Genomic DNA, 13,619 nt, shown 5'->3' with positions numbered 1-13,619 from the left:
AAAAGTCACTCCTTCTGACTGCCACCTGTCCAGCTTCCACTGTATTCACAGCAGGCTTGCTCGGTTGTTGTTCTAGTGCAGCCAGGCATGCCAAGAAGACCAGCTCTGCACAGACAGACCCAGGAATCAATTTAGTCCCTTCTTACTTCCATATACTGGTTTCCTTTGTTCAGGGAATATTGAGGATGGTCGTTCCTCAGCCCCTGCTTTAAAACCCTCATGGCCCCCTTTCCTTTCAGAAACAGCTGTCCTCACTGCATGGCTCGTGAAAAGAGGCTGATGTCTTGTTTTGAATCAGAATTTGTTTAACATGATTTTTCAGATGTATCACTAAGATTAATGGACACTCAGGGGAGGTTAAGGAATCTCTTTCACTAGAAAGCAGTTTTCAGAGAGGCTGTAAATTGACTTTGTTCTGTGATTTGTGTAAGGTCATATCCGAAGGCAGAAGGATAGGTGAGTCCTGAAGCCTCCTATAACCCTGACACTCTCAAATTATGCACGGTCCAGCTTAGTTACTATAGGGTTCCTGCACTCTAACATGTCTGTATTGACAAAGCTACCATGAAATACTCTCCTTAAATCTGACCACCTCTCTGTTGTATGCTCTTATAACACCACCAACCTCTCCTTTAGAGAACTAAGCACAATTGCAATTTTACCTTTATTTCTATGATTCATTTATTATTGTTCCCTGCCCCCATTAGCCTGTGTACTTCCTGAGGCCGAAGCTATTCCAGCTCACCTCTGAACTCCTAATGTCTAGCTCAGTGCCGACCACATAGTAGATACTCAGCAAATATTTGTTGAATGAATAAATGAATGTCTGTATCTGTGCTGTCTAGTATGGCAGCCATGAGCCACAGGTGGTTACTGAGTACTTGAAATGTGACTGGTCTGAATTGAGATGTGCATACCAGATTTTGAAGACTTACTATAAAAAATAGTATAAAATGTCTAATAAATTGTGTCTTGTATTAATCACTACAATGGTAATATTTTTGTTATGTTAGGTTAAATAAAATAACACTGTTCAAATTCATTTCACCTCTTTCTTTTTGCTTTCCTAATATGGCTACTAGAAACTCTGAAATGGCCAATGTGGTTTACATGTGTGGTGGACTTAGTATTTCTCGTGGACAGCATTGATCCAGATTCCGTAGTCCTTTATGTTCTGGAAAATACTACCATTCAGTAGCATTATGGTTCCATGAATTTGAGGCAGGCAGGAGCAGCTACCACGTGTAAAACTGCTTCTCTGGGAAAGTATGTTCTGAATGCAGGCACCTGACTAGAAACAAATCCACAGAAGCACCAGCCACTGGCAACTTGGGGACTGTATGTATCACTTACTAGAGAGAAGATCATCTATTTGCCTATCAGCAAATGGCTGTCTTTGTCTTGCTTGATCTAGATTGTCTGGGCTATGATTCAAAGTGTGTCCTTTCCTGTTTTCTGCAGCAGTGCCAGCTGTCATACTTAAATTACACTCTTTATGTTGTCACCTAGATACGGGATGACAATAAAAGACAACATCCCTGCCTTGTGGAGTTTTCAAAGCTGCCCGAAACTGAGAAGAATTATAACCTACAAATGTCAACTGAAACCTTAAAGTGAGTGTTTAATTGAGTTGAATTTGGACGAATGCGTGGATGATTTAATGCCTTGTAACTAAACTGCAAAGATATGTCTCTTGCCTGGAAAACATGATGCATTCTGATAAATTAGAGGGTGATTACTCATGCCACAAAAGAAATTGGCGTAGTGAATAACACTTCCCCCATTGATTGTTATTTAGCATATATATTTCTTTAGAGGCTGTTTGCTTGTTGCCAGAGACAGGGGAAATGGAGGCAGAAAAACAGAAGAGAAATGTAGAATCCAAGGATCCACTGCCTCCTGTAGTTCAGGTTAAATCAAGAACCAAAGATAAAGCATTCTAAAAATCAATGGGAAAACACAGTTTGATTCACTCAAATTCAATTTAAAAACAGCTTTTAGTTTCTCTGTGACCCCCACCCAAGGTTAAAAGCCTAATTCGGACTATAATTATTTTAGCCCAAGTTGCTATCTCCCATCTTGGGTTCCTTTTGTGCTTGTTGCCTGTTCTCTCTGTGTTGTATTTCTGTTCTCTGGTTGTCAGCGTAGAACATGTTAACACTGTGGTTATGTTGGCATGACGATGCTATCTCACGAGGCCCTGTCTCAGGCTCACACATGTGATGTCTTCAATGCCCCTTAAGCCTCTTGAGGGTGCGGCTGTGATATCTCACAATGTCAAGCAGCTGTGCATCCAGGGAGCACACAGTAAATACTTGCTGACCTGTGGATGTGCTGTGAGGATCCTCTCTGTTCCCTGGAATCAGAGAAGCAGGATACAATCCTAATGCAAATTCAAAAATGTCCCTAAGTGGGGCTATTAATGAGCTTCTTTTTTTATATTTTTATGCTTGCTATCGTCTAAATCTGGAGCTGGCAAACTATCACTCATGGGCCAATCTGACCAGCCACCTATTTTTGTAAATAAAGTTTTACTGTAACAGAGCCAAGCTCATTGGTTTGCATGTTGTGTTTGGCTGCTTTCACTCTATAATGGCAGAGCTCCGTAGTTGTGAAAGGCATATGGTCCACGAAGCATAAACATTTCCATTCTGGCCCTTTACAGAAAAAGTGTGGTGGCCCGATGGTCTAAATGAATGACTGTTGTCGGCTTTTATCAGCTCAGATGCGGGGTAGGGTTCTTGCTGTCCTTTGCCTTGCAACTGACCCTTTCCTTTCCCTCTGTTACGTCACAGGACCCTCCTGGCCTTGGGGTGCCACATTGCTCATGTTAATCTAGCTGCTGAAGAGGCTCTCAAGAAGGTCAAACTGTCCAAAAAGTAAGTGATTTCTTTAATGGTTCAAGACTTGAATGCTTCAGTTTGAATTTTTAAACTGGGAGAATGGGAGCCCATGCATGAAGGCAGGTGGCAGCCCCAGCTGCTTGCTAGCACCAGCTCAGGATGGCTCCTTCGGCCACTGAGACTGCACAGAGGCCCCCAGACAGAAGCCTGCTGACGGCAAGTGTTCGCAGGCTCCCCCTCTGTCCCGACCTACAATACTGTCGTTAGTTTTGAGCCAAAAGATGCGGCTCTCTCAGATGGATGCACTCTCTTTGGTCTGTAAAAATAGCAGTTGGCCCAGGAGCTTGACAATGGTTGGTAGTCACAGCAAAGATTCTCTCGTCTGGTATTGGGCCAGCCTTGTAACTCCGTTGTGGGAATGGTTGTCTCTGCCAAGATGTGATTTGGCCCCCTAAATCTGCACGCGAATGACTCTTTCTCTCACCCGTACATTCACAGAGTCCCATGTGCCGGTACATTCAGATACATTCTCACTGGAGCGTCCCCTGGCTCACGTGCACACTGTCGCTCACATGAGCCAGCCATTGGGACACACACATTCACACAAGTGTCATAATTAGTTATGAGCCACGGCAGTGCCAATGTTAATCGCGTGCGTCTCTTCTCCTCCTTCCCTGTTAAACTCCCGAGCTTCCAAGCTCCACTCTCAGCGGCTGAGTGCAGCACAGCTGAGAGGCAGCAGTGGGAGGTACCCCTGTTGGCCAAGCTGCAGGAGTCAGTGCTCCGCAGTTAATGCCTATTGGCGCTGCCCAAGGACAGGCATCCCGAGAAGGTGCCTGAGGGGCAATATCTTCTGCCTACAGTCGACCCTGAATCTCACTCAGCTTCGAGGTTCCTGGACAGAGTGAGCCTTAGTCTACAAGTCATCACATTTAATTTCTAGCCCTGGTCTGGGCACTTAGTGGCCCTGGAGCCATGGCCTCTGGACTCATGTTGCCACATGGCCATGGCTTCTGCTCTCCTGAGAGTCACTCCATTGTGTGCCCTGGTCCTCTCCCTGCACACAGTGCATCCTCCTGTGCTCGTACTGAACGTTTTCCCATCTTCACAATATCGACCAAATGAAAAACAGTTGAGGCTCTGACTCCTGGACTGGACACACTCAAGTCAAGTGAAGGTCACAAATTCGCTAATGCCATGATTTTTTCTTTTAATTCCCAAAGTAACGGTGTAACTTTCTAAGACTGAACAGTAATTCTCTGCTCATTTATAAGAAACCATTTGGCTCAATGTCCTGTCCTTGCCTATATGATTAGAACCTTTTTGTCTTTTACAATGGAATGAAGGAGCCTCTGGTAATGTGATAGCTTACTAAGTGTGCCCATTATTTGTAGGGCATGTAAGTGTTTTCTTAGAAATAAGGATGGATTTACACTGACCATCCACTTTCTCCAACAGTCTCCTTTGAATCTGTCACACACATTGGTGAAAAGGATGGTAGGCAGGTAAGAGGCATCATCCACGGACTTCAAACAGAACTGAGCTATCCATTCTGCAACCTGTGACCAACTGTAGCCTCATTTTCATAGTGTTCTTACCATGTGCTATTGGTATAAAATCTGCAATGGGGAAGGCATACAGATCTGTTCAAAATCCTTTTTTTTTTCCATTTACTTGTAGCTACATGATGTCCAATGGCTATAAACCAGCCCCTTTGGATTTGTCTGATGTGAAGCTGTTACCTCCTCAGGAAATTTTAGTGGATAAACTGGCAGAAAATGCACATAATGTTTGGGCAAAGGACAGAATAAAACAAGGATGGACCTATGGCATTCAACAGGTGAGAAGTGCTGGGTCAGGCCTGCTGGAAAAGTTAGAAGATGTGATCATCTGTCACCACGCCATTTTTCTTTGGTGGGTGTTAGATTGGAAGGTGGAGGTTGTCCTTGCAATCTGTCCCTCCTGCCTCAGCACATACATTATTTATAGACTCGTGGGACTGGACAACATTCATAAAGGTCACAATCGCATAAACCTCAGGAACAATTCCAATTTTGCAGAAAAAGGGTAGGCTTACCTTTTCACTGTTAGCCTGGTTCACTTGTAATCGTGTTGCCCTGTGTGTGTGCCCACTGGCTGCATCTGCTTGCATTTCCTCCCTGTCTTGCTGCATGCCTTGTGGAGAGATGAGTTTTCATGCCACTCTCCAAGGCCAGGGTAAGGCTCGCACAAATCAGCGTCACAGCTTAGCAGTATTTCTGAGATAGTCCCAAGTATCTACCCCAAAGACTGAAAAGCAAGGATGCTAGCCCAGGAGAGAGGCAAACCAGCCTTCCAAGAAGTCAGTGCCCCCTTACTTCAGCCCATCAGGCCAAGATTCCTGTGCAGCCAAGATTCTTAGGTTGAGCAGGAGGCAACCTAAGAGCCAGAGCACAGCAAGGAATTAGGTGGAGTTTGGAGCCAGGGTTCAGCTCCAAGCCATCTGACACACCTCTCTTCTTGATATGCTTCCCTCATCTTGATAAGTACCAGGGTTATTGTCAGGGAAGTTCAGGGGTAGCTGGGTGCACACATTTTCTTTCATACCTTAGCCTCTGAACCTACGTGTATGGGATCCAAGAAGACCACAACGACAGAAACCATGGCAGGGAGGAGAGTGGGGGGTTCAAACAGCATGTCAGGCATATTTATGTACAATGACTTATCACTGCAATTGTCACAATTGCTTTCTTAGTCCTCCCTAAGGAACTCAGGAGGACTCTAATGCAAATATGTGCCGACCGCAATGAAATGGACCCACTATCGCTCTGTCACCTTTTCTGATGTTTCTCTATGATGTGTCTGTGTTAAGCTTAAGTTGTGGCATCATCTTCCATAGGGGTTTGTGACATGAATCCCCATCTGCCTTGCCTTGGGAATGGAGGTTTCCAACCAATTTTATGCACTTCATTTTATTCATAGGCTGGCGTTATTAAAATGTGTTTTCTAATGCTAGCTTTGAACATATAGTACAAATTTTCCATTTATACCCATTTACTCCTGAAGAGAAGTAGTAAACAGGTATGTACATTGCTCAATATCAGGGCCCTGGGGCAAGAGCTAGTAGACTCCAATGAGGAAGCCGGACTGTTCCCAGGACTGTGTGAGTGGGACAAGCTGTTTGTAAATGCAAAGTGTCTTTTCTCAGAACCTCTTTTCTCTGGCTTCACATAGGATTTGAAGAACAAAAGAAATCCCCGTCTGGTGCCATATGCACTACTGGATGAGCGTACCAAGAAGTCCAACAGGGACAGTCTTCGTGAAGCTGTTCGGACATTTGTGGGTTATGGCTATAACATCGAGCCATCAGACCAAGAACTAGGTAAGCAGTGGAGAGTGTTCTGGCCCCAACGTACTAAACAGGTCCTCTTCTGAGGAAATGCTAACATGGGGTAGGTCTGACTTGCACCATTAAAAAGTATATTAGTGCTGAATAGCACTAAACTAAATGGTGTCTTTTTAGGAATCGGGGGGCAGGTGAGGAGAACTGTGTTTGATAATAAAACACTGTCTCATTGACGGATGTACCTGTGACAAGCATTTCTATAACCCAGTCTTGCAGGGAATAAGTTATCGTCCAGGGTAGCTGAGCTTTTCAGCTTATTTGGTCACAAAACCAAGTTACCTTCATTTCTTGTATTTTCCAAACATGTGAATATCATTAGCTTACTTTTGGACTAGGTAATCTCATCCTTAAATAAAATGCTAACACTGATTAAAATCACCAGTTTATAATTGATGAGTATGTCATTGCTATCCCATACCCCAGCTGGGTTAGTATTACAAGTGGTTAATTGGATGGAGCTAGAGTACGACAAATCCTGCTCTCCTTGGTTTATTGGCTCTGTGACCTCAAACAAGTGATTCAACCTCTCTGAGCCTCAATTCTTCATCTGTAAAATAAAGACAATATAACCAACCTCATAGGATTGTTGCTAGGAAAAACTGAGATACCGTGTTTCCCCGAAAATAAGACCTAACTGGACAATCAGCTCTAATGCGTCTTTTGGAGCAAAAATGAATATAAGACCCAGTCTTATTGTACTATAATGTAAGACCGGGTATAATCTAATCTAATCTAATATAATATAATACTGGGTCTTATATTCATTTTTGCTCCAAAAGACACAAAGACGCATTAGAACTGATTGTCCGGCTAGGTCTTATTTTCAGAGAAACACGGTATCGTCTCTAAAGGATCTACTACAAAGTAATTACTCAGTGAATGGTAGCTTGTATTGTTGTTATATGATGATGAAAATGATGATTATTATATGGTGAACAGAATGTCATATTAGATAATGGGAGATCTATCTATCAATCTTTGTCGTCAAATTCTATTGAGGAATGCTACCTAATTATTAAAGTTCTGTGTGCTCTCTTTCCCGCCTGCACTCTCTACTCCCTTTCCTTCTCTCAATAGCTGACCCAGCTATGGAGAAAGTCAGCATAGACAAGATTCGATTTTTCCGGGTAGAGCGGTCTTATGCAGTAAGATCTGGAAAGTGGTATTTTGAGTTTGAGGTGGTGACCGAAGGCGATATGCGTGTCGGCTGGGCCAGGCCAGGTTGTCGGCCTGACATCGAGCTGGGGGCCGACGACCAAGCCTTTGTGTTTGAAGGCAGCAGGGTGAGTCTCGACAGTGTCCACACATCCTCAGTCCGTTTGTTTTTTTCCTCTAAACATTTCCCCGGAAGTTGGGAGTACTGAGTGTCTGGGTCTCGGGCTTCCAAGTGAGTGGCCGTCACCACTGGCTAATTTACATCACCGAATGATCATTACCTCGTGATTGTCACTTTGCTCTGGTGAAGGGGAGGACTGTACACCCAAGTACTTTCTGTAGTCACTTGCGTATCTGCCATTGCACTTAAGCCCATTGCCTCCACTCCGAAGGAGGTTCACAGAACACGATACAGCCAGTATCTGGAGAAGTCTTACCACTTTGCCCTAGAGGGAGTCCTGCTTGCTGTCATAGCTAACTAGGTATTAGGAGACTTGGGCCACCTTTTCTGATGAGCCTTCTGTATCCCAATTTCATTCATCTAGAAGTTAGATCATGTCACCTTGTGACTTGTGCTTGGTAGAGAGATGAGTGCCCTGTAGCAACCAGCTACCATTACCATTTAGGAGAAATTGCTCTTTGGTCATTTCTCCAGCAGTCCGGGGGCTTCTAGGACTTCCAGTTCTCTAAGCCCTGGGGTCTTGTTTCCTAGGGCCAGTGTTGGCATCAAGGGAGTGGGTATTTTGGACGTACCTGGCAGCCAGGAGATGTGGTTGGATGTATGATTAACCTGGATGACGCTTCAATGATCTTCACACTGAACGGGGAGCTGCTGATCACCAATAAAGGCTCTGAGCTTGCCTTCGCTGATTACGAAATTGAGAGCGGTAAGTCCACCTACCGCCTTCCCCCATTCCAACTCCATGAGTCGGAGGAAAATCCAAGGAGAGCTGGGTGAGTTTGTCTACTTCCTTATTTAGGGTACACTGTCCTTTGCCCAGGCCTTTGGTGAAGACTAGCCCTTAACTATCATTTTTGAAGAAATCAAGACAAATAATAGGGATCGTTGGTATGTACAGCATAAATATAAGTTCTGAACTTCCAGATAAATTGATTAAGAAGTTCTCCTCTGATTCCCTGTCCTGCACTTTGGCAGTTTAAGGTTCCCCAGGTTTCCTAGTATTACAAAGGAAATGCTAATTGCATAAGAACTAACATCCCTGGCAGAATAGAAAAGTTGGTGAATTAAAGAATTATCCTTTTATTCTGATTTGAATTGAAGTCAGTCTGCACGTTTGTGTCCTTGAACTTGTTGCTTTGATGAGAACCAGTGAAACACAAAAGTTAGACTTAGCTGTTTGCTTGAATGAAATACAATTTATTTTGAAATTCACGCACGCTGTGAAACCCAAGCAGAGTTGTGCTTATTACTGGCCATGAGTAGACCGCAATCAGGGCAGTGCTTCCGGCTCCATAAGGGAGCAGTGGGCGCTTCTCGTTTCCTGTCCACAGAACCACATTGTGTACAAAGGTTGTTGGCAAGTAGGAGAAGGAGCCCTGGACGGTGAACGAGCCGACTCGCTCCTAACAAGCCGTGGGGCCCCCAGAGAGTCTTGGCTTGACTTCTCTGGCTTCACTGCCTTCATCTGTACCGGAGAAGAAGAGGATTAAGCTGCATGAGTTCCGACATGCTTCTCAGATGTAAACTTCTGTAGCAATGACTTAGTACCCACTGTGCACACACTGCTGAGCTTTGTGCTGTGCCACCCACTGTGGCTTCGTTACAGAGGAGGAGGCAGGGTGGTTTATAGGGAAAGAAGCTGGTCTGCGTCTCCTGCTCTGCAAGACCTGGCTCTCCGCCCACCTCCGCCCCGCCTAACCTGTGCCACCTTGGGTGGACTTGATTTAACATCTTTGCATCTCATTCCCTCTCTATAAATGAGTGGGGCTCCTGATAGCTCCAAGTCTCTCAGGCTTTACAAAAAGAAATAGTCCCTGCCTAGAAATCTAAAAAAGAGATAAAACGACATAGGCAAAAGAGCAGCAGATATACAGAAAACTGTATATATAATAATATAAATATTCCCTTTTTACAGAATATTTTTAGCTTTATAAATCACTTTCGCACTTTTTACAGATACCTATTATCTGAAACACGCATTTCCAAATGTACCCTAAAAGAGCTTTAACAATTTTTCTGAGAGTTGCATATTTGGGGAAATAGAAAGGGTGCAAGTCAGTGTATTTTCCTAGACAGACAGGATAACTGAAACCAAATGGGGTCATATTTTAATGCCTTCTGAAAAGGTTTAAAACCAGAGTTTTAAAGAGAGAATCCTATTTGGGGAAACATGTGGGAAAGATATTGCCGGCAGAAAGCAAGGTTTGTGGCCCGGTTCACCGGCAAAGGAGAGCAAATGTATAGGTGGACGTGAGGGCAGTGTAGATAATCCATCTTCTGACACTGCTCTCAGGAAACAGGCATTTACCGAGCCCCCACTACAGGCAGTGCTCTCTTCTTGAGGCACAAAAGAAAATGAAAAACTGGAAGATTCAGCCTCATCCCAAGGAAACGAGCTCCGTATGGTAGGAGGTCCAAAGCCGGAGACTTTTTCCTGGCTGTCCTGCACATGAACCAGGGAGGTTACCTACCTGTGAGGCTTTGTCTCAGTCTAAGGAAGAGAGAAGAATCTTGTTCGTTGGGCAGAATGATGCGGACTTGGCAAAGTCCAAAGCCTTGCTACTCAAAGTGTGGTCTGCTCATTAGAAATGCAGGCTATCAGCTCCACCAGACCTACTGAATCAGAAGCGGCATTCAGACAAGAGACTCTGCTGGTTCGTAGGGATATATAACTGCAAGTAGTAGCTGCATTAAAGAGTGCATTTTCTGGTTGGAAAAATAAATAAAATGAAAATATGAAAATGTAACTAATAATGTAATGCAGTGGGTTAGAAATGGCAAAGGACAAATACAGAATTAAAAGCCTATGAGACTGGGATTGGCACTGAATGTTAAATGGAGAATCTGAAATGTCTGCTCCTCAGAAGGGTATTCCCCTCAGAGGATGTAACTAGAATGTTGCTGTGGAATCAGGAAACTGCAAGAAAGGCTGGAACCGATTGGAAAATTTGCATGTGGAATTTATGGAAGACGAAGCTGGAAAGATAGACAAGATGGAGTTTACAGCCTCGAATACAAAGACTCAGCCTTTTCATTCAAGATACTTTTCTTGTCTAATGTAGGCCAAGCTCCCTTGGACTTCACTCTCTAAGACTTGGGATGGGGGGAGAAGCTGTTGTAGGGTTTGAGCAGAGGAATGCTATAAAGCAGAGGAACATTTTAGGATAACTCTGCTTTTAAAGATTATCTCTATTGTAATGGAAGAGATGCCTCAGACACTTTTCATGTACAGGGACATGATTTGACCTTCAGAATAACAAAGTCTATACAAGGAAGCTGTTTTATAGCAGAATTTTTCTGTATTATGCGAGCACATTATACTGTAGTATCATATCGCACTTTAGTAACAGAGACAGGATAAGTAGGAAGCTCTTTCAGTTCTGTGATGGCTCAGGAAGGCAGCTGAAGGGAAGTACATGCCATTTTTTTAAAAATAACTGTAGCCCAGAGGCCTGGGATAACCAACCATGTAGCATTTCTCTGTTCACTGTGGAAAGTGGAAAGAGGCAGCAATTCTTGCCTTGAGCTGTTAGGAAGAGCATCTGTTGAAAAGAAAACATGTTGTGCACTGTAGCCCCCATAAAGCAAAATCCCCTATGTGTTTGCGCTCTAGTCTCCAGCCTCCCAGGTTTGATGCAGGCCATTATCCCAGTGGGAGTTGTGCTGTGGGAAGTTTTTAGTCCTTTGAGAGAAGGAATGGGGCAGGCATTAAAATTCATGGCTGTTTTTCTCTCTGGGTTATTCATACATTATCTCTCTCCTCTTCTGTATCATAGACAAAATACTCTTATCTGTCTCATTAGAATTTTTCTAATCATTCTAATCATTCAATGATTTCTAATCATTGTTCCCAATCCCAGTGCCTGGTCTGGACCGTTACACCTCTCACTGTTGTCACCTAAAGGTATCAAGAAGCTCAGAAGTTTCCACGATAGAACCTTTGCTATTAGTCTTCTTTTTTATTCCAGTTAAAGGAAAGGAAGGTAAAATCTTGTGCATCCCGCCAGAGACTTCCGAATGTGATGTCTGGAGGAGGCTGGAGTACCAGTGTCCTGTTCTGCCTCTCTGCCAGGCACTCCCCTGAGGGACATTCTGCTCCTACCACAGCTTTGGTGTCTGCACGGGCAGACTCCTGGACTCTTCCTGCCATTGGCCTGTTGGAGTTTAACAGCTCTCCCAGCTCTGCTGGCAGCTCTTCTGTAGGCAGCAGATGAAACTTTCCAGGAAGTGCCACGACCATCTGCACGCAAACACACTGGTACCAAGGGTCCCCCTGTCATTCTTTCTCCAGATGGGTGTTATGCTTCAGAAAGTGGCTATAGCAGGGGAAACATGCCTCTTGTTTCCTGTGTTTTCTGCAAGACTTGTGATGATCTCAGTTCTATCTCTGAACTCTACCTTTGTGAGGCTTAGCAGGCAATGAAAATTAATGGGTTAAATACATGCTGCTGGATTGTGATTGTCAGAAACCCCCAGGCAGTCACCTGACCACCTCTCTCCAAGATCTGTGCTTTCATTACATAGTTGTGAGTTGCTCACATGTTTTTCTTCAGTTTGAAATGGATTGAAAATAGACCCATGGTTTGGATTTTCTAGAGAACTGGTTTCTTTCCAAGCTCCTGAAAAGGTGACCTCCTGGATATTCCCCTTCCTCATCACGAAATCGGTATGAGGCCTGGTGATACCAAGTTTATCAGAACCTGGGGTCCCTGACAGGATGTAAGTGCATTTGTTCTTGCCATTACCGTCCTGGATCAACAACTCTATGCATATCTTGGTTCCAGGTAAATGCCATTTGCAGATTTTCTCCACAAACCTCTTCAAAAATGTCTGCAGAATTGCGTCTCTTAGGCTGCATATAGGGAAGGGATATTTCTGTTTCCCTTTATTTTTCTGTCTTCTTCCTTCTCGAGTCTCATTTGCAGCTATGGGTTAATGGGGTTGTGTGCAAAGTGTAAATCCTTATTTCTGAGCGTCAGTGCTCACAGTACTGCCATGTGGCCTTACCAAATGGAACTTTTTATCCTGATCAACTTCCAGGAGCCATGTGGCCAATTGTGACAGGTAGCCCTTTTCCTCTAAGTGTCCTGGAGTCTTGGTCATAGGTCTTACAGTCATGGGTCTCCAGCTGCCTGATCTAGAGGCAAGCTGGTCAACTACATGACACTCAGGAAAATCGTTTGAAACGTGAAGAAGGAAGAATTCGAGCAAGTCACTGTGAATAAGAATTAGAAAGCAGGTATCCTGGCCTCAGTCCCCAGTGCTTGCTCTAGACTGCTCCTCAGGCTTCCTTGTTCACATGCTGGCTCTGCAGCGTACTAGGTGAGAGACCTTGAGCAAGTTTTCAACTTGCCAAGCCTCAGTTTCCTCAGCTGTAAAATGGGAATAATAATGAGGCGAATCTATAGAGCCCTAAGCCCAGTTTCTGATACTAGAAAGTACTTGATAAATATTAGCCATTGTACTTTACCGTCATTGTTATCCCTTATCTATTATACAGAGTTGTAAAGTTAGATGAAGTTTTAATGCCTCAAGTAAAGAAGTTTTAGAAATGGAGAAATCGTTAGCTGGAGCCCCTCGAAGGCCAGGTGTAAGGAGCTGATGAATTGTATCCAGTTATCAAGTATTCCCCAGGACAAAAGTGCTAGTGCCTTATGAGGACTTACCTTTGCTCTCAGTCCTATTTGGGTTTTCTCTTTTCTGACTTAAGATTTGGATTGAGCTTCTCTGCCACTGTTTTACAGAGCTGTCCCAGCTGTACCCAGTTAGCCCGTGGAAGTTCCCGACACTCTTCCCCGCTTGTTGCTTTCACATCCATGACTTCTCATGCAGTGTTCAGCTCTCCCCTGTAGAGAGAGGGCTTCTACCCTGTAGGGACAGCACTTTAGAATGAGTGTGGCCCTCTGCCCTGGGGCATGACTGCTGTTTAAATCTGTGGCATCATCCACTGTAGCACATACACACACACACACACACACACACACACACACACACGCCCTTGCACACTGACTGGCAGCTGGTCTATGAGTCAGAGGGCGTGGAATCTTGCTCCAAT

At 44.2% G+C, this 13,619-nt stretch overlaps 1 protein-coding gene across 10 annotated transcripts in view; it reads left to right on the top strand.

Annotated features, from left to right (window-relative positions):
- RYR3 (ryanodine receptor 3) overlaps nt 1-13,619 on the top strand; it is a 481,902-nt gene that overhangs the window by 286,477 nt on the left and 181,806 nt on the right. For all 10 annotated transcript variants that reach the window (XM_088797123.1, XM_088797126.1, XM_088797122.1 and 7 more), the window contains 6 exons: nt 1,510-1,613; nt 2,796-2,879; nt 4,524-4,683; nt 6,057-6,204; nt 7,306-7,511; nt 8,096-8,270. In XM_088797123.1, coding sequence (XP_088653249.1) covers nt 1,510-1,613; nt 2,796-2,879; nt 4,524-4,683; nt 6,057-6,204; nt 7,306-7,511; nt 8,096-8,270 — 877 coding nt within the window. The remainder of the gene's footprint in view (nt 1-1,509; nt 1,614-2,795; nt 2,880-4,523; nt 4,684-6,056; nt 6,205-7,305; nt 7,512-8,095; nt 8,271-13,619) is intronic.

The sequence above is a fragment of the Rhinolophus sinicus genome, chromosome 3, assembly GCF_057876585.1.
Source record: "Rhinolophus sinicus isolate RSI-liver-muscle chromosome 3, RSI-T2T, whole genome shotgun sequence".
In the NCBI taxonomy this organism is placed as follows: domain Eukaryota; kingdom Metazoa; phylum Chordata; class Mammalia; order Chiroptera; family Rhinolophidae; genus Rhinolophus; species Rhinolophus sinicus.
This window is presented reverse-complemented; position numbering and strand designations above follow the sequence as displayed.